Below are 19,828 nucleotides of genomic sequence, written 5' to 3' on the forward strand. Positions count from 1 at the left end.
TAGCTGCTCTACCGCATGTGGAATCTTCCTAGACCAGGGATCCAACCTGTGTCTCCTGCATTGGCTGGTAGATTCTCATCCACTGTACCACCAAGAAAGTTCCAACAGCTTATTTATTTTCTTTTCTTGCTTGTGGGATATTAGTTCCCCAACCAGGGATTGAACCTGGGCCACCATGGTGAAAGCACCAAGTTCTAACCACTGTATCACCAGAGAATTCCCAAGACTGCTTACTTCTATTATAGTATCAGAATATGAATTATACTAATATTGTCACCTATGGACAGAAAATGCGTTACCTGTTTTTAATCAAGACCCAGATGAAGCAGAACATAAAAAGCAGAGATGAACTCTGAGCGAACACGGTAGGCTGAGAGTATATGTGCTCTCTCTGGCCTTCAGGTCTTTGCACCAGCTGCTCTCTTGGCCACTTATGGCAACCACTTTATACTCTTCCGGACACCTGCTTGGACTTCAATGCCCAGCTCAGGCGATGCCTCTTTCCAGGGAGCCCACTTTGTAATCCCGCAATATCTTGCCCTTCTTGCAGAGCTCTTTCTTAAATATATATATATATATATAATTTATTTTTAATTGAAGGATAATTGCTTTACAATATTGTATTGGTTTCAGCCATACTTGCAGAGCTCTTTCCTCCTGTATTGTTATGGCCTGTTTACTATCTCCCCTATTAAACTGGAAACACTTTGAGAGTAAAAAACATCCGTTGTTCACTGTGGCATCCTTGGTGCCCAGCACTGCATCTGACATTATCAGACCTTCTGTAAGTGTCTGTCAGAGTCAGGCTCCCAATGGGAGAGAAAGAAAGTAATAAAACCAGTGGTAAATGCCATCACGGAGGTATCAGCATGCTGCTGTGAGAGAGTAATGAAGAGGACAGTCACATAATCTCTAATAATAGGGTAGTAATAGAGAACCTCTCACAACTCCTTTAAAGCTCTTTGATGCACATTATCTAATTTGATCCTCATAAAAACCCGGAGATAGGTACATTGCAGGGGATACAGGGGGGAGTTTTTAGTGGTTATGGGATATGCCTGAAGTCCTGCAGCTATTAAATGGCTGGATTGAAACCAGACCTTAAAAGCCTGCCGTCCATCCGCTCATGCCCTGGCTCACTGCTGTGTGGTCTACAGTACACCTCACTGTGGTTTTCTTGATTCGCCACACCTCTCCCCAGGGGAATGCATTTCATTACTGCTATTTCTAGATAATGAATTGTCTTTGAGGAGATGATAGCTACGGCAGACAGCAAGCCTCGTTGTTATCCACATCCAAAGATGTGGATGCGGGTGGTAACAGAGCACATGGGTGTTCTCAGAGATCCAGCGACGTGCCACGTGTGGTTCCTTCTGTTTTCAGGCCCCAGAAGCCCATCCCGGGAAGGAAAATGCGCTGTGGACCCCTGTACCAATTCCTGTGGCTTTGGCCCTATCTGTCCTACATGGAGGCTGTGCCCATCCGCAAGGTCCAGGATGACACCAAAACCCTCATCAAGACGATTGTCACCAGGATCAATGACATCTCACACACGGTAGGGAGGGACTGGGAGACGAGGAAGAACCGTGGCCATCCCGTGGGGGACCCCAGAGGTTGGCGGAGAAGGCTGTGCAGCCTTGCGCAGGGGCCCCAGCAGCCTGGACGTCCCCCTAGCATAAAGACAGCTCCTCTCCTCTTCCACTTCCCTTGCCTCTCACCTTCTCACACTCCTCCCTCCCAGACTGGAATCCTAGTGCCCAGGCCCAGAGGGAGTCACAAAGGTCCTGGTATCCCCTTGGCAGGTGGCCAGAACCCCAGCAGCTCTCCCTCTGGGCCTCCATCTCATTTCTAGAATGTTTTAGTCATTAGGCATTCTTCCTGGCTGGTAGCTGAGCTCTGACCCTGCGAAGCTTCTCCTCATTACTGCCAGCCCTGCCCATCAAGCCCTCTTCAGATACAACCCTCTGTGTTTTTGCAAACAGTTATCAATGTCTCTTGGGGCATTTTTTTCTGAGGTCCACAAGCTCAGACCTGCAACCACAGATGAGGTCTGTATTTAGAATGAGGGAGATGAAGTGTGAGTTCTCACCCTTCTGTTCTCTGTAAAGTCTTAAGTTAGTCAGGTTCCTCAAGGTCTTTAAATCCCAGTTTCCTCATCTAGAAAATGAAAGTGGGAAAGTGTTAGTTTCTCAGTCATGTCCAACTCTTTGAGACTCCATGAACTGTAGTCTACCAGGCTCCTCTGTCCATGAAATTCTTCAGGCAAGAATACTGGAGTGGCTTGTCATTTCCTTCTCCCAACGAGATCTTCCCAACCCAGGGATTGAACCTGGGTCTCCTGCATTGCAGGCGGATTCTTTACCATCTGAGCCACCAGGGAAACCCATAAGAACTTGTGAAGACTATTAAGATAGTCATCTAGACAACAGGACTATCTTAATAGTCTTCATAAGGTCTTCATGAGACTAAACTAGATAAAGCAAGTGACCCTGCCTGCATACCCTTGCAGAACCAGAACTGTGCATGCCCTCTTCCAAGGTTTTCAGTCATGACTTTTGATAGCTTCCCACCTTAAAAGTCAACTTGTTAACCTGCATGGAGCAATCTGGAGACTTCCACATCTGAACACTCTATATTTCTAACTGTGGCTTTGGGCAGCCAGGGAGCAGTTAGGTGGCCAGAAGTGGGGACAGATCAGAAATAGACAGCGTTTGCATTTCCTAGAGAAAAGCCCTTAAGTTCCTTGCTTTCCAAACAGTCATTCAGCAAGCTGGACACAATAGACCCAGGGTGTCCCAACCTGTGTGGTACCGGGATTGATTGCTGTGGGTGGCGGGGGAGGGGAGAGCCCCTCCTGGTAACCAGGGTTACTTGAGCGGGGCATTGAACTGGGGCATCGCTGGGGTAATGGCCTGAATCCCTTAGGGAGTGAGACTTCCTGGAGAACCTGACTGAGAGGGAGGAGTCTGCTTGGGGTGGAAGAGTTGGGGACAGGGCATGTATGGAAGACCTCAGTGCCTGGGGAAGAAACTCAAGTAAGAAACAGGGAGTCATGGTTGGTTCTATAGCAGAGTCATCTGGAAAAGGGAACAACCTTCAAAGGCTGGTCTGGAAGCGAAGGGCAGTGTGGTTTGGGAAGGGCAGAAAGACAGGAGCCCAGGAGACCAGCTTGGAAGCATGGTGGCCACATGGGCACAAGGAATAAGGGCCCAGGGAGGATGGTGTGGAAGGGGGGAAGGAGGCACCTCCACACTCGAGGGAAGGGCGGAGTGGGGGGGTTCTGATGAGCTACCCTCTCTCCCACTGAGCTCTTGCTCTCCCCTTCCTCCTGCATAGCAGTCCGTCTCCTCCAAACAGAGGGTCACTGGTTTGGACTTCATCCCTGGGCTCCACCCTCTCCTGAGTTTATCCAAGATGGACCAGACATTGGCGATCTACCAACAGATCCTCGCCAGTCTGCCTTCCAGAAATGTGATCCAAATATCTAATGACCTGGAGAACCTCCGGGACCTTCTTCACCTGCTGGCCGCCTCCAAAAGCTGCCCCTTGCCTCAGGTCAGGGCCCTGGAGAGCTTGGAGAGCCTGGGCGTCGTCCTGGAAGCCTCCCTTTACTCCACCGAGGTGGTGGCCCTGAGCCGGCTGCAGGGGTCTCTACAGGACATGTTGAGGCAGCTGGACCTCAGCCCTGGGTGCTGAAGCCTTGAAGGGCTCTCTTCCCAAAGTCCAGGGAAGAAACCTGAGCTTCTGGCTGTCTGCAGGAGAAGAGAGCCTGTGTGGGCATCCTTTATGCAGGCCAGCGGGCCATTTCTCTCTCGCTCCTCTCAGCTGCTCTTCCAGAGGCAGAAAACTGCCAGGCAGGAAACCAAAGATATAAATACAGGTTCCATGCCCACCAGGAAGGGAGGCCCATCCAGCAAACAGTAGATCAGAGCTGGGATTTTCACAGCAGTCTTCCTCCCTGTTCCAGCTCCCTCTCACTGCATGCTTCAACGTGACCTGGGGTGATTTCAGAGCCTTTGGACCATCAAGCAAGATTCCCTCTGAGAATCCAGGGAGCATCATGAAGGCTACAGGCATATACAGCTGGATATTCCCACACAACACACGATGGAAGCATTTATTTATTTATTATGCATTTTATTCTGGATGGATTTGAAGCAAAGCACCAGCTTTTCCAGGCTCTTTGGGGTCAGCTGGGGTGAGGGATGCTGCTGGGGTGCCCATCGACAGGCCTCGCCGAGGCAAACCCATTTTTAGTGACTTGAGGGCTCTCGAGTTTGTTCTCTGGGGACTGGCTTTGCTTCTACTGTGACTGACTTTAAATTACAGTGTTTGCAATGGCATTGCTCTGAACGAATCTCGAAGGACCAAGTTATTTTAAAAAGAAGAAGATGAGTTTTGTCAAGTGTAATATATCGCTGGGTATACCTGGAGGTGAGAAATGTGTTGATGGGAGGGGGGAAGATCTAGAATGTATTTTCTGAATAACATTTGTGTGATGGACTCTTTAGATGGGGTGAGGTCATCTTCTCATCATTGCGGTTTTCATGAAGAGGAGATGACTCCTTTGGGGGGATGTGGGGGTTTGCCAACCATCCATGGTGGGGGCACTGAAGCTGAAGACCGTCAGGGTAGTGGTGAGCTCTGGCCTTCTCTGACTGTTAGAGAGTGGTCTTGCTCATCAGGAAGTGAGGGCCCCACATCGGAGATGGTGATCCCCAGAGCAGGGGTCCTCGGTGTGAATGGTCTGGGTTGACCCCACATTGTGTTGATAACATGGTAGTGACCTTCTTTGGGATTTGCATGCTCACCCAAAGCAAGGCCATGTTTCCCATCCATTTGGGAAGGATGTTTATTCCAGTGGGAGAGGGAAGTCTTCAGGAAGTCTGTGGGCTTCAGAGGATGGTCCCTAGACCTGGGTCAGCAATGGGTCAGTTGAGGCCCAAGACCCCAGGACCAGCCCCCAGAATCCTCCTTCTCACTAGTGGTCAAGTGCAGTAGAACAAAGGAGGAGGCTTGGGTTTCCCACCATCCTGCCGTTGTGATGCAGCCATCACACAACAGGAGGTGGATCAGTCCAAGGAAATTGGAATCTAAGCAACCAATTTTAAGACTGAGTACCTACTTGTGCTCAGCCCCAACTGGTGCTATGAGCTGAGAAGCTCACCAAATAAATATTAAAATGCAAGCCCTGCCCTCAGGGACCTTGCATTTCAGATTGTAGAATCCCACTCACCAGCGTGCAAAGGCTGCCGTTTCACCATGGCAACGGAGCAGCTGAGACAGCGCAGTCCTCAGCAGGTGGGAAATGCTGAGCTGTGGAGGGCAGTGCCCAGGGGCCCACAGGCTAACTGTGCTTGGACTAGGTAGCATTTTTACTTTTCAGGGCACGTCAGCATCTATTACTGTGATGCCACATCCCTTTGAAGCGGGATAGCTAAGAATTTAATAAGAAGAAAATACCTAAGACCATAACAGCAGGCAGAGGGCAGGACCAAGACTAGAATCCAGGCCCTCTGATCTCCAGAGTGTCCCTTGAGCCAGGTGCTAGTCTCCGGAGACGTGAACACAGTAGGGCAGGGAGAGCAGGAGTGTTTGCTGGAAGAGAGGGGTCCTGAGGCCAGTTTTGCAGGCGGTGAGGGAAGTGAGTTGCCTGGAGGGAGGAGGCTGTTTTGTTTGAAGCTTCGGTCTGAGACACCAAGGGGAGGTGATAGGGTGAGCAGCTAGTTACAAAGAAAGGCAGAGAAAGGAAAGATGGGAGGGAAGGGTTATGCTGAAGAGGACTTCAGGGGCAAAGATGCTTGCTACTGAAACATATAAGGGTGAAAGTTCTAGAACGAGACTCATGTGATGGGCAGAGTCAGATCTGCTCGAGAAGACATGTCCTGATGATCACAGTACAGTCAGGCCGGGATGTTTTAAGCCTTTTGCTCACAAAACCTGGCATGGCACTAGGGCTTGTTCCCAGAGTGCGAAACTTCCAAAATGTAAACGATTGTGTTTTCCTGTAACTTAAAACAATTTTCTTTGTTCCAAAAAGTCCAAATAAATGACCTTTGCCCCTTGGTCCTTGTTTTTGGTCATCCGCTGTGGAGAGGCTCCAGAAGGGCTGCCTGTGTGTGACAGGGCATCGCCTGGCTGGCCCCAGTCCATCCCTGGGATCAGCTCTGCCCGGGCTTGGCCATAGCCAGCTACCAGTTATTCAGGCTAAAGGATTCCCCCAAAGCCCAGAGCACTTGCTGCCCCAGAGGCTATAGAGATCAGCCTTGAGAAAAACCAAGCTCTCCACTATTCAGAAACAAAAACTGAGAAAAGAGCGACCGCAACAAAACCATACATAAAAACATGTGGCCCAGTAACGGGCCAGGTACACAGACTGGAAAAGACCAGACTTGTCTTGTCCAGGACACAGAGCACACACACTCACCTCTGTGGTGCAGTCTGCACTTGAGAGTTTCAAAACTCAAGCCCCGAGGAGGACCCAGGGGCCGGCCCATCAACGGCAGTCACTTCCACAGGTGAAAAATTGCTCCTCCAAAAAGTGTTGATTTCTCTGGAGAGTTTAATGAGATAATGACCTAGCAGAGTGTCTGCCTTAAAACAGATTTAAGTGAATCTTCTCTTCACATCACAATTAGCTGCTGCTGCTAAGTCGCTTCAGTCGTGTCCAACTCTGTGCGACCCCATAGACGGCAGCCAACCAGGCTCCTCTGTCCCTGGGATTCTCCAGGCAAGAATACTGGAGTGGGTTAGTAGCAGGCTTTGAATGTCAGTGATCCAGGCCCAGGGAACACACTCGTGCAAACCCACCTCCACTAGCTTGGATCAGGGAGGAGAGTGGGGAGCAAAGCTCCTGATGGCAGGGAGGCTACAGAAGTGGGGTAGTCAGATGTGGCTGGAGCAGCCTAAGTGGACCACTTGGCAGCTTGGGGAAGTGTCTGACCTCTCCTGGTCAGACTGGACAAGAGTCCTTTAGCTAGGAATGACAGAAACCCTAAGGCAAATCAACTTAAACAAAAAGAAAATTTTTGGCCCATGTTGCTGAGAAGTCCAGACCTCAGTCCATCTCTTACAACACTTTCCTCAGGGACCTGGAAGGTGCTATGCCATGACCCACCCCCCTCCCTTCCTGCCTGAGGGGCAGCCTGAGAAGTCTGCCCACCTCCAGCCAGCAGCTGGGGAAGCCAGCCCGCAGTAGCAGGGGTCTCCGGGCAGAGGCCTGGGGATGACACTCCCTCCTCTGTGAAGTGACTCCCAGGGTCAGAGAAGAAAGGCCTGTTCTTAGAGCTGTTCCAGAACATTCTCCCTCCTCAGGCATTCTCTCGTGCTCCCCTGAGGCAGCAGCTGATATCTGCCAAACAGCTGGCAGAGTCTGGGAGCAGCGACTGGTGGCCGTGTTCAACCTCCAAAGGCAAGACGTTGGCTGAGTCTAGTGAGAAAAACCTGCGAGCAGCCCAGGAGGGCCTTCTGAAGACCCCAACCCAGAAACTTTCTGTGCAACAGCACACAGCCAAAAAATCACACCCTGTTTTTCCAAAAGGAATTTAGAGCAATTTATTCCTAAACTTAGGCTTTTAACAGTCTAGTGACATCTGACCACACAAATCCATCTGGGTTAGGTTCACCAGTGGGGTGCTTAACCCTTTGGCAATCTACTTAACCTCTCTTGCACACACACCAGTCATTTCAGTTGTATCCGACTCTGTGATTCTATGAACTGTAGCCCGCCAGGCTCCTCTGTCCCTGGGGTTCTCCAAGGCAAGACTATTGGAATGGTTTGCCTGCCCTCCTCCAGGGGATCTTCCTGACCCAGGGATCGAACCCACATCTTTTATGTCTCCTGCGCTGGCAGGTGGGTTCTTTACCACTAGCGCTACTTGGGAAGCCCTAACCTCCCTTAGCCTCAGCCTCAGTTAATCGTCTGTACAATGGGAGCATAATAACACTGTCTGCATAGATTTTTAGAAGATTGAGTGAAGCTATTACCCCAGTGACTTCTCCACAAAGAGCACTCAACAAATTACGTTGCTGTCATTAGTATTAATGAGTCAGGGCAGAAAAAGGAATGAGGACTGCAGTAACAGACACGGTGGATGCCCTCAGCCCACTTCTGAGTTCAGTGCAGCTGTGCCGTGCAGCTGAGCCTTGCATAGCCCTCCCTGCCTCGCTCCACACTGACGCCTAAGTCAGCCTTCTCAGCTCACACGGGTCAGCCTGAAAGTGAAAGAGAGTGAAGACCTCAGAGAAGCAAGCCTCAATCAGTGGGGGGTGGGGGCCAGCCTCCTACAGTCCGCAGAAACAATTCTGAACTACCTTCTACCTGGATTGAGGCCCTGGTGCTCACACCAGTCACCACATCAATAAAGCACTCTCAATACCTTTTCCTCCTTCCACACCTCAGTCCCTCCTGCCTCACTCTTGCCTCCAAAATACATTAAATACACCTCCTGCACCAAGAGCTCAGGTGCTGCTTTTGGAAGAACTCAAAGTAAGACAACTGCGGAGCTAATGGAGTGGATTCAGATCCTGGAAGAACTGGGAAGTAAGGTTCTGGAGAGGTGCAGGAACCATGCATCTGCACTCAGAGAACTCTGGGCCACCCCGGGGAACAAGGCTAAGTGAGAGGTCCTCAGGAAGAAGGGACTCCACCTCAGGAAAGCTTGACTTGAGAAAGTATGGACAGGAAGGGGAATCCACTAACAGGGAAGGATTACAAGATTAAGAAAGAAGGAAGGCAGGGAGGGGAGGAGGGAGGAAGGAGAGGAATGAAAAGAGGAGAAATATATAAAGTTAAGCATCACCTGTCTTTGCGTGTCCAGGATGCTATAACTAAGTACCATAGTCTGGGTTTCTGGCTCAGTGGTAAAGAACCCACCTGTCAATGTAGGAGATGCAGGTTCAATCCCTAGGTTGGAAAGATCCCTTGGAGAAGGAAATGGCAACCCACTCCAGTATTTTTGCCTGGGAAATCCCATGGACTAAGGAGACTTGCAGGCTTCAGTCCACAGGGTTGCAAAAGAGTCAGGCACAACTCAGTGACTAAACAACAACATAGTCTGGGTGGCTTATAATTAACAGAAATTTATTTCTCACAGTTCTGGAGGCTAGAAGTCCAAGACCAAGGTGCCAGAAGATTTTGTGTCTGGTGAGGGCCCCCTTCCTGGTTCATAGACCACATCTTTCACTGTGTCCTCACATGGCAGAAGGGGCTAGGGGTTCTCTGAATTCTCTTTAATAAGGACACTAATCCCATTCTTGAGGACTCCACCCTCACGACCTAATCAGGCAAAGACTCCAGCTTTTAACACCATGACATGGCACTTAGATTTAACATATGAATGTGGGGGAGGGAGGACACAGACATTCAACCCATGGCATCACCTGGTGATAACTGGCTGGAGGGACAATCAGCCCAAATCAAAGGGTCTCGATTGTTGAATATTTTCTGGGTAAAATGTCTTCTTACAAAAATAGGAGCTAATATTGGCATTTCTTCCTTCCACCGAACCCTCACAGCCTCTTTGCTCCTCTGCACTAGTTCACAGGGAACCCTTTCTCGTGGCTTTCACAGCCACATCCCACTCTGAGGAGTGAGCTTCTGAGGGCCGGCTCCCCTTGCTCAGTGCCCGGCTATAGCGTCTGACACAATGCAGGCCTCCTGTTCCTGCTTGGTGACCAAAGAAATTGAGGCTCTCGTATACTAAGCCCATTATTTACATGTAAACCAACTCTGCAAAAAACCTGAAGACAGTCCTATCCTTTAAATTAGAATTTTCATTAGAATTCTGCTCACTCTGAATTTGCTCAGCAAACTTCTTTTTGAGTTCAAAGATAGAGATCTAAACCAACTGTGAAAGACTGCTTTGAGGCAATGGACAGAAATTTGACTGTGGATTCTGTTTTAGATGATGACAAGGAATTCTTATTAATTTTCTTAGCTCTGATGATGGCATGGTGATTAATTATTTTTTAAAGTCTTCTTATTCATTAGAGAGTCAAACTGAAGTAGTTTAAGGTGAAATACAGTGATACCTGGGATTTACTTTAAAATACTTCAGGAAGAAATATATCTTTTTATTTATTATGTATATATATGCATATATAAGTATAGTATGTATATACACATACATGAAGTTAAATAAGCAAGCTGTGTAATAATATATTATGTACATATGTATGTATAGTATGCATATATATACATATGAAGTTACATGAACAAGATCAGCACAATGTTGATCATTGTTAAAACTGGATGCTATGTACATAAGAGTTCATTATATCGAGTCCTCTACTTTGGGGTAAAATTTCCAGAATAAATATTTTCAGGGGATGGGTCACTCAGCCCAGCCCCTCCACTGCCTGGGCATCTGCATTCTTGGAAGGAAGGAGGTGGTGGAGGGAGGAGGGAGAGTGAGGATGCCACGTGGAGCCAAGCTGCATTTAACGTCACATGTGATGTCACCACCTGGCAGATGTCCCAGGGCCTGGGGGGAATGGTAGACTGTCAGAGCAGGTGTGGAACACTGACTAAAACAAACATTTAGCAAATCAAACAAGGAGAAAGTGGTTAAGAGCCAGCTGAAGACGCTGGCAAGGCAGGTTCTGATGCTGGTTAAAAAAAATGAAAGAAGAGCAGAAATCAGGGCTGTGAGCTCTGCCCCCTCCTTGCTGGGCCCCAGGGTGCCAAGGAAGCCGTGAGCCTTCCCTTCCCCTCCCCCAGGGAAATCATAGTCCTCCCTCTGTTCAGTTACTCCTCCATATTAAACATACTATATAGAGTGAAGCCCTCAGCCCATTTGTGAAGGAAAACAGGATTCTTGTCTCTTTCCCAATTAAGTTATCATTTAAAAAAAAAGATCCCCTGGAGAAGGAAATGGCATCCCACTCCAGTATCTTTGCCTGGGAAATCCCATGGACAGAGGAGCCTGGAGGGCTACAGTCCATGGAGTTGCAAAGAGTCGGACACAACTGAGCGACTAAACCACCAGCAGAGATTCAGACGTTTGGGCACTTCATATAAGCCAACTTCTGCTGCTGCTAAGTCACTTCAGTCGTGTCTGACTCTGTGCGACCCCATAGACAGCAGCCCACCAGGCTCCCCCGTCCCTGGGATACTCCAGGCAAGAACACTGGAGTGGGGTTGCCATTTCCTTCTCCAATGCATGAAAGTGAAAAGTGAAAGTGAAGCCGCTCAGTTATGCCCAATTCTTCGTGACTCCATGGACTGTAGCCCACCAGGCCCCTCCATCTATGGGATTTTCCAGGCAAGAGTTCTGGAGTGGGTTGCCATTTCCTTCTCCAATATAAGCCAACTGGGGGGTCACTTATGTAGAATGATCCAAGAAAGCTAATGAATAAACTCTTGTTCAAAACAAACAAGTGAGTGAGTGAAAGTCGCTCAGTCGTGTCCGACTCTTTGTGACCCCATGGACTCTACAGTCCATGGAATTCTCCAGGCCAGAATACTGGAGTGGGTAGCCTTTCCCTTCTCCAGGGGATCTTCCCAACCCAGGGATCAAACCCAGGTCTCCCTCATTGCAGGCGGATTCTTTACCAGTTGAGAAAAAACAAACAAACAAAACGATTCTTCATCCCAACCGTCAGAACCTTGTCCCTAGGGCTCTGCATCAGGTCACAGCCCGGGGAGGTTCATCCCCTTTCCTTTAGACCTATGCCCCGCCCCGGTACACTCCTCACCCCCCAACACACACCCACACCTTCCATATAAGCTTCAGGAGATTCAGGGAGTGCAGAGCGGGGCAGGCCCTGTTTGGAAGGTGTGTTTCCTGACGTCCTTGGCCAAAGCCAGGCCCTGGGCACTCAGGGCTGCCAAACCTCAGGCAGAGGCTTCCTGTTGAAGACCTGCGCTTCATCCCAGGCAGAAGGCCTCCAGAAATATCACAGGTCAGAAAACCAGTCCTGGGGACTTCCCTGGTGGCCCAGTGGCTAAGATTGTGCTTCCAATGCTGGGCGGCCTGGGTTCGATCCCTGGTCAGGGAACTAGACCCCACACGCCACAACTAAAGATCCCACATTCCACAACTATTATAAGACCTCGTGCAGTGAAATAAACTAAACTGAAAAAAAGCTACCACCACCACCAATTCTGAAGCTGCCTATTGCTGCTGCTGCTGCTAAGTCACTTCAGTCGTGTCCGACTCTGTGCGACCCCATAGACGGCAGCCCACCAGGCTCCCCCGTCCCTGGGATTCTCCAGGCAAGAACACTGGAGTGGGTTGCCATTTCCTTCTCCAATGCATGAAAGTGAAAAGGGAAAGTGAAGCCGCTCAGTCGTGTCCCACTCTTAGCAACCCCATGGACCGCAGCCCACCAGGCTCCTCCGTCCATGGGATTTTCCAGGCAAGAGTTCTGGAGTGGGGTGCCACTGCCTTCTCAGGAAGTTGCCTTGACAACCCCTCTTTTGGCCATAATTCCTGAGGGAACGCCAACCCTCACAGCTTCACCCCTTCCGTTTAGAAAATGCATGTATTTGTCTGAGGAAGACCCAGCAGGTGCAGCACGAGTCACAGGAAGCAGAGCCTCCCCACCCTCCCGCCAACCCCAGTCACAGAAAGGGAAGCCCCCTCCCTTCCTCATGTGAGCTTGGACCTTGGTCAACACAAAATGTGGAACTGACCTTCAAAACCCACAAATTATTTGGGGATCATGGAAAACAGCCCAGGAATCTCCTTCCACACTTCAGGAAGGAGGGATTGATGACCGTCCTATCCGTGGGGCGGTGTGGCAGAGTGTTTGTTATTTATCCCATGTATTGGAAAATGCTACCGAGGCCCAGGTGGCTCAGTGGTAAAGAATCCACCTGCCAAGCAAGAGACAGATTCGATCCCTGGGTTGGGAAGACCCTCTGGAGAAGGAAATGGCAACCCACTCCAATATTCTTGTCTGGGAAATCCCATGGACCGAGGAGCCTGGCAGGCTACACTCCATAGAGTGGCAAAGAGTCAGACACGACTTAGCAACTAAATAACAACAACCAAGGCTTAGAGGTATCACAAGACTTGCCCAAAGGCTCCCATTTGAGGAGTAGAACCTGAGTCTTCAGACTTGCAACACTCAGGTTGGATATACCTACAGTAGTCCCCCCACCCCGCCCCTTATCAGCAGTTTCCCAAGATTTCAATTACTTTCAGTCAACTGGGGTCTGAAATTACTGCATGGAAAATTCCAGAAATAATTCAAAAGGTTTAACTTGCTTACCATTCTGAGTAGTGGGATGAAATCTCTTGCCCAGGACATGAATCATTCCTTTGTCCCGAGTATCCTCTGATTAGTCTCTTAGTAGCCATCTCAGTTTTCAGATCCACTGTCCAAGTATTTCAATGCTTGTGCTCAAGAAACCCTTGTTTTACTTAACTATGGTCCCAAAGTGCAACAGTAGTGATGCTGGCAATTCAGATATGCCAAAGAGAAACCATACAGTGTTTCCTTCAGGTGAAAGTTCTAGACCTAATAAGGAAAGGGAAAAAATTGTGTGCTGAGGTTGCTAAGATCCGCAGGAAGAATGAATCTTCTACCCATGGAATAGTGAAGAAGGAAAAAGAACCGTGTGCTAGTTTTGCTGGCATACCTCAAACTGCAAAAGGTATGGCCACAGTGAAAGGTGGGTGCTTAGATAAGATGGAAAAGGCATTAAATTTGTACAATAAGATATTAATATTTTGATGATGAGAGAGACAATGTTCACATAACTTCTATTAGACTATACTGTTAAAATTTTATATGTTATTATTAATCATTGTTGTTCATCTCTTACAGTGCCTAATTTATAAACTAAACTTTGCCATGGGTACGTATGGATGGGAAAAAGCATAGTATACACAGAGTCCTGTACGATCTGTGACTTCAGGCACCCACTCTGGACCTTGGAACGTATCTCCTTTACCCTGCCTTGCCTTGCCTTTCCTGTGCAGCTGAACCAGTGTGATGAAACCATGTCAACAAGAATCATTCTCAATCTCTCAATTCTGCTTCCTTCAACATTGGCATCATTCTTAGATTGGTAGCAAAGGTGACCACAAAAACTCCAGGCTTCTATATTCCAGTTTGGAGGACCCACCCAAAGAAGAGACCATCTTCCTAATTGTTCTAACAGAAGTCGCAGGACTTACTGTCATTGGCCTGGCTTGGATCATGTGCCCCTTGCTGAGCTAATCACTGTGGCCCAGAAGACACAGTATTCTGACTGGTCAGATTTGAGTCATTCCAGAAACTATATGGGGAAGAAGTCAATCTTAGTTGGCATAAGGGGGGTTCTATTACCAAAAAGAGAAACAGGAATGGACTTTAGGAAGATAGAAACAATAGATGATCTCCTCCAGGAATGCTCTGAGCATCTCTGTCCTCGCTTCTCTGATTCCTGACAGCCTTCCAGAGCCTTGTTCCAGTTAGAATTTCTTTCTGAGAAAGGGAAGAGGGGAGACTCACTTTGACCCCTTACTTTTTGTACAAAGATCTAAAACCATCTCCGACTGGCTCTGAACTTCAACTGCGTGCTGTGCTCTGTCGTGTCCAACTCTTTGTGGCCCCATGACTGTAGCCCACCAGGCTTCTCTGTCCACGGAATTTTCCAAGCAAGAATACTGGAGTGGGTTGCTATTTCCTACTCCAGGGAATCTTCCCAACCCAGGGATCGAACCTGGGTCTCGTCTTTTTACCACCAGCGCCACCTGGGAAGTCCTTTAACTTCAATTACATAGCAACAGATAAAAAATAGCCTTTGACCCCAGGCTTAGAAAAACGTGGAATGGTTGTTTTTGGCGCTGAAACTTTCTCCTCTAATGGGGAACATTTTGTTATCAGTTATACTGAACTGGGCCTTGACATGAAGTGATCCAAGTTGTCATCGCTGTTGTTGGGGTTATTTTATTGGTCTCTCTGCTCTTTCTGGGGTCACTCTTTTCCACTGGGAAAATTGGTTCCTTTTTTCCTCCCGTAAAATGGAACTCCTGCTGCTGACACTTTATATTGTAAGGTACGGCAGTTCTGGGCACATTACAATAAGCATGATGATCAGTAATGATCCCTTATAGGGGAATAGCTTCTTGACATCTGGAAAAGACCTTCACACACATTATTATGTTTGATCCCCACAAAAACCAGGGTGAAGGAGTATAGTATTGTACTTATTTTCTTTAGGTACGAAATAGACTCAGAGAGGTTAAGTGACTGGCTGAAGGTCACAGAGCTATGTTGGCTGGGGCAGAGGAAAATACTGGCAGGAACAGCAGACATTTATTCAAGGCTTCCTTTATTTAACAAGATTGGACTTTATTGCTGCAGAGTTAATCAGCTAACACCCTAGCGGTATTAGTTTGCAGTATGCACACGACAGGAGCTTGGAAGGACCCAAGAACAAACACTGGGTCACGGGGCCCTCAAAAGCCATGACTAGAGCCCAGCCCGGCATGTCGGCACGAGGGGTCACCCGAAAGCATGTTCGGCCCCGCTATGGAACTACTCCACAAGTTTCCAGCTCCTTCTCTCCTCAAAGAGACCGGTAGCTGGACCAGGGGTAGGCCTGGGGCTGTGGTCACAGAGAGGGAGGGGCCAAGTCTAGCAGGGTCTGGAGTGCTGGGGAAGTCCCAGGCTGGGTGGAAACTCCAGCCTGATACACTAGAGGCTTCCCATCGAAGGCTTTGCTTCTCCACCTCCCACCCAGCCCCTGGCCTTTTCCTCAAGGCCTTTCCTCCTCTCTTGACAAGCCACCTCAGAGAGAGACAGCTGGCCATCCCCCTTGGCCTCCTCACAACTCACGGATTCTGCTAGGGGGCATGGTGGCCAGAGAAGACAGTGCCTCCTGATTTGAGAGGAAGAGACTCTGGGGACCTGGGCACCCCCACCCCCTTCTTTGGCCTGCCCCTAGAAACCTCGAGGGACCCTCTCATCCAGACCCTCTACCGGTGTCTGAGGCAAAGCACAGGCAGACAAGATAAAGGCTGCCCCCTGACCCTACAGACCCTGCCTCTGCCCTTCCAGTCCTGTCTCTGGGACTCATTGTCAAAGCCCCGGGATGGCAGGCAGGAGAGGAGGCAGCCCAGCATTAGGAGCATCTGGGGTTGACCCCAGACCCCACAGTGGGATTCAGTAGGTCAGAAAGCTTTTCCAGTGCTATTTGGGCAAGGTTTTTCTTTTTCTTTTTTCCCCAATTTTAAAAACATATTTAATTATTTGGCTCCACTAGGTCTTAGCTGTGGCATTCAGGATCTCAGATCTTTGTTGCATCATGTGGATTCCTTACTTGCAGCATGCAAAATCTTTTCATTGTGGTATGCAAACTCTTAATTGCAGCATGTGGGATCTAGTTCCTTGACCAGGGACTGAACCCAGCCTCCTGGCATTGGGAGTGTGAAGTCTTAACCACGGGACCACCAGGGAAGTCCCGGACAAGGCTTTTCAAAATCTGCATGGCCCAGAAAAGAAGGAGCCAGTCAGCTCACCCTGCCTCTCCACCCCCAGCTTGAACTAAAGGCTTCCCTGGACCATTAGACTGTGCTGGGAGATTTCTATTCTAGAAGGTTCCGCCTCGCAGCAGAGACATACAGCAGATGCCAAAAACTCATCCATGTGAAAGAATTTGTTTTTCCCCCATAGGAGAAAAACCCAATCACACCTTCTCCCAGCTGTAATATCTGCAATTACCTACCCCCCCATAAGTGGGAAAAGAATGTCAGGACTAATCAAACTACATCACTCTGGGAACCCAGCGCATCTCAGCACCAATCTTTTTGAAAGGCCCCATATGGGAAGACAAATTCAATTTGTCTTGTCTAGGGGAAAAATGAGTTTTAAATATGTTGAATCAAAAGTGATATCTTATGTATCAGACAGGGATCCAGAACAAACGCCCTGGGAGAAAAATTACCCTGAAAATTGTAAGCAGTCAGGATGCCAGAGACCTGGGAATTTATGCTGCAATCTAAGCACAGCACGTTCGCACGGGACACCCTCATGTCCTAGGCTGGGCCATGGAGTATTCTGCCTCAGACAGAGCCCACGTCCCCAAGGGTTGGCCTGAACATCTTCCCTCAGGGACACCTCCTTCCTGCCTCCTAGAGACCTGCAGCCTCACCATCTTCCAGCTGGGCTGGGTGACCATGGCCTGGAGAACTCAGGTCTGCCCTAGGGAACCAGCCTGGCCAGAACAAGTTGGTGGGGTGGGCTGGGGAGAGAGAGAAATGGTCTGGTTTCCACTGTTTCCCCAAGCCTAGTGGACACTGGTTCTATTAAATTGTTGGTTTACAAACCCTGGAGGACACTGGTTGTTCTCTTCCAAGACAAGCTCCAGGACCAGAGGTCTGGAGATTCAGGTTCTAACTCCGGCTCTGCCAGTAGCTGGCTAGTGCAAGTCTTTTCCCTTGTCTAAATCTTAACTGATTAAACAAAGAGCTTGATTTAAGTGATCTCCGGGATCTCTTTCAATTCCATGACTAAGATATTTTTCTTTCTTTTTGCTCTCTTTTTCTTTCAAGAGTGTAGAGTATGGTGGTGAGTAAGAGCAGTCCTTCCAATCAGTCTTCATGGCTCTGAATCCCAACTCTGATGCTTTTTAACTGTGCATCCTTGAGCAAGTAGCTAAACCCCTTTGTGCTTCTATGTAAAACGAAGACAATAATATCTATCTCATAACCTTGTGAAAGGATAAGATGAATTTATATGTGCAAAAGGCTTTGCACAATTCCCAGGACATAGCTATTATTTACTGAGCAACTAATGCATGCCAGGTTCTGTACTAGGCATGGTAAACACAGAAATAAACCAGAGCCAGGTCCCTGCCTTCCAAGATGTTACTGTCTCCTAGCAAAATGCAGGCACCCAGGAAGCCCCTCTGTCATAGTCCACAGAGGTGTCCCTAAGGCGGGGTGACTACTGGTATTCTGCCTTTGGCGTGGGGTGGAGCATGGAGCAAGTCTCCCTGTGAGTCCCCAGAGCACACCCAGTTGCCTGATCTCTCAACTTTTCCTGCTTCTTTGTTGTTTTGTGCTCCTGATTTCACTTGAAGTCTAACTTTAAAGACAATAGAAATAAAATCTGCAAATCAGACTTGTCTCCTCCTCCCCCATCCCTTTCTCTCTCTAATTTCCCCTCAGTCTCCTGTTGTTCCGGTTGCATCACTTAGCCTCACAGCCTTGCTCCACTTGCCCCATCTGGGGAGCTTCGAGATCCCTTGGTGCCTTCCTGCCCTCCTAAGAACACACTCTGGCCTCGCTCTTCCAAGAACTGGACATGGCCAGCACCTCCTTGGTGAGTGAGGACCTTGGCTGTGGGAACATCCGGCTTTGTTTTCCCAGGGGAGGGGAGGTGGGTGCTGGAGAAAATGTCCTGCTCCTGCACAGCCAGCGAGGAGGGTAATAGGGCTCAATGTGGGCACTGCCAAATGCAGATGTGTCCCAGCCCGGGAGGAAGGACGAGCAGCTGCTGTCTCAGGGGCCAGCTGCGGCCCACAGGCGGGCCCCAGGAGAAGGAGGCGGCCCGGGCCCCGGAACAGGCAGCCCCAAGGGGTTCTAGGAAGCTTCCTGGGGGTGTGGCGCTCCCCGCCCAGCCCCGCCAGGCCAGGAGAGCTGCTTGATGGATGCCTTTCATAGACACATTGGGGAGCTGGCAGGCCAAGCGTTTATGCCCAAAGGCACACTGGCTGTTTCAGGAATTCTGAACTCCCTCACTGGAGCCTAACTTACGAAAAAACATTTCTAGAGGAGTCCTGTGACTTCTCTTGCCACTGGGCTCATCCTTGGGCTGCCTGGGGTTGGGGTGGGGGAGGGTTGGGGGGAGGAAGGTGAAGGGCAGCTCTTTAGCCACTCCTGGCAGGTTCTGAGTCAGGCCAATTAAATTCTGGGTCAAGCCAATTAAATTAAATGTGAGGAGCTGGGGTAAAAGGAGTTATTTAGCAAACATTTCCTGAGTGCCTACTATGTGCCAGGCACTGTTGCAGACTCAAGGGAAACAACAGCAAATAGTAGCAAGCAGAGGAGCTCCTACTCTAGATGGGCAGACAGCTGCACAGAAGGGAGAAGAGCCTCCCAGAGCTATAGGAAACACACCAAGATGATCTCTGGGGTCCCAGTGTCCCTGCCAGAACTCCCCCACTCCCTCACCTCTGCAGGTGCCAGAATCCTCTACAAGTAATAGTGACAAGAGAAGAGTTCCTTCCAGTGTGATTAAAGAGGACATTCTGGAAACATCCAAACCCTCCAGCAGTAGATGGGGTTGGAGGCCTATAACAGCAATGTTTTAGGAATATTGATGGATCTAGGGGGAAGAATCTGAGGAGTAGCCCTCAATAAATCACAGGCTGGCCTGAATCAGGATATTGGTATCTGGTTCATGGTCCCCTTTCACTTTAGCTGGGGTGAGCGGGGGCAAGTCAGAGCAGCTCTCCAGCCCACTCACTGCTCCCACTGTAGCGAGAAAGAGGAAACCACAGACCTGCGGAACCACTGGAGGTCCCACCCGTGGGAGCCTTTCCTATCCTCACCCCAAGCCTGAGCACGCCCTTCTCACATACCCAGATGTATGCCTGCTGCTGCTGCTGCTGCTGCCAAGTCATGTCAGTCATGTCCGACTCTGTGCGACCCCATAGACGGCAGCCCACCAGGCTCCCCTGTCCCAGGGATTCTCCAGGCAAGAACACTGGAGTGGGTTGCCATTTCCTTCTCCAGTGCATGAAAGTGAAAAGGGAAAGTGAAATCACTCAGTCGTGTCCGACTCTTAGTGACCCCACAGACTGCAGCCCACCAGGCTGCTCCGTCCATGGGATTTTCCAGGCAAGAGTACTGGAGTGGGGTGTCATTGCGTTCTCTGGTATGCCTGC

The 19,828-nt window shown here is 49.3% G+C and overlaps 1 protein-coding gene across 1 annotated transcript; it reads left to right on the forward strand.

Annotated features, from left to right (window-relative positions):
* Window positions 1-1,411: 1,411 nt before the first annotated feature.
* Window positions 1,412-3,696, forward strand: LEP (leptin). The gene is made up of 2 exons (XM_065939724.1): window positions 1,412-1,555; window positions 3,337-3,696. The coding sequence occupies exons 1-2, from the start codon at window positions 1,412-1,414 to the stop codon at window positions 3,694-3,696; spliced, it is 504 nt and encodes a 167-aa protein (XP_065795796.1).
* Window positions 3,697-19,828: the final 16,132 nt, after the last annotated feature.

Source organism: Muntiacus reevesi, chromosome 6, assembly GCF_963930625.1.
Source record: "Muntiacus reevesi chromosome 6, mMunRee1.1, whole genome shotgun sequence".
Classification (NCBI taxonomy): domain Eukaryota; kingdom Metazoa; phylum Chordata; class Mammalia; order Artiodactyla; family Cervidae; genus Muntiacus; species Muntiacus reevesi.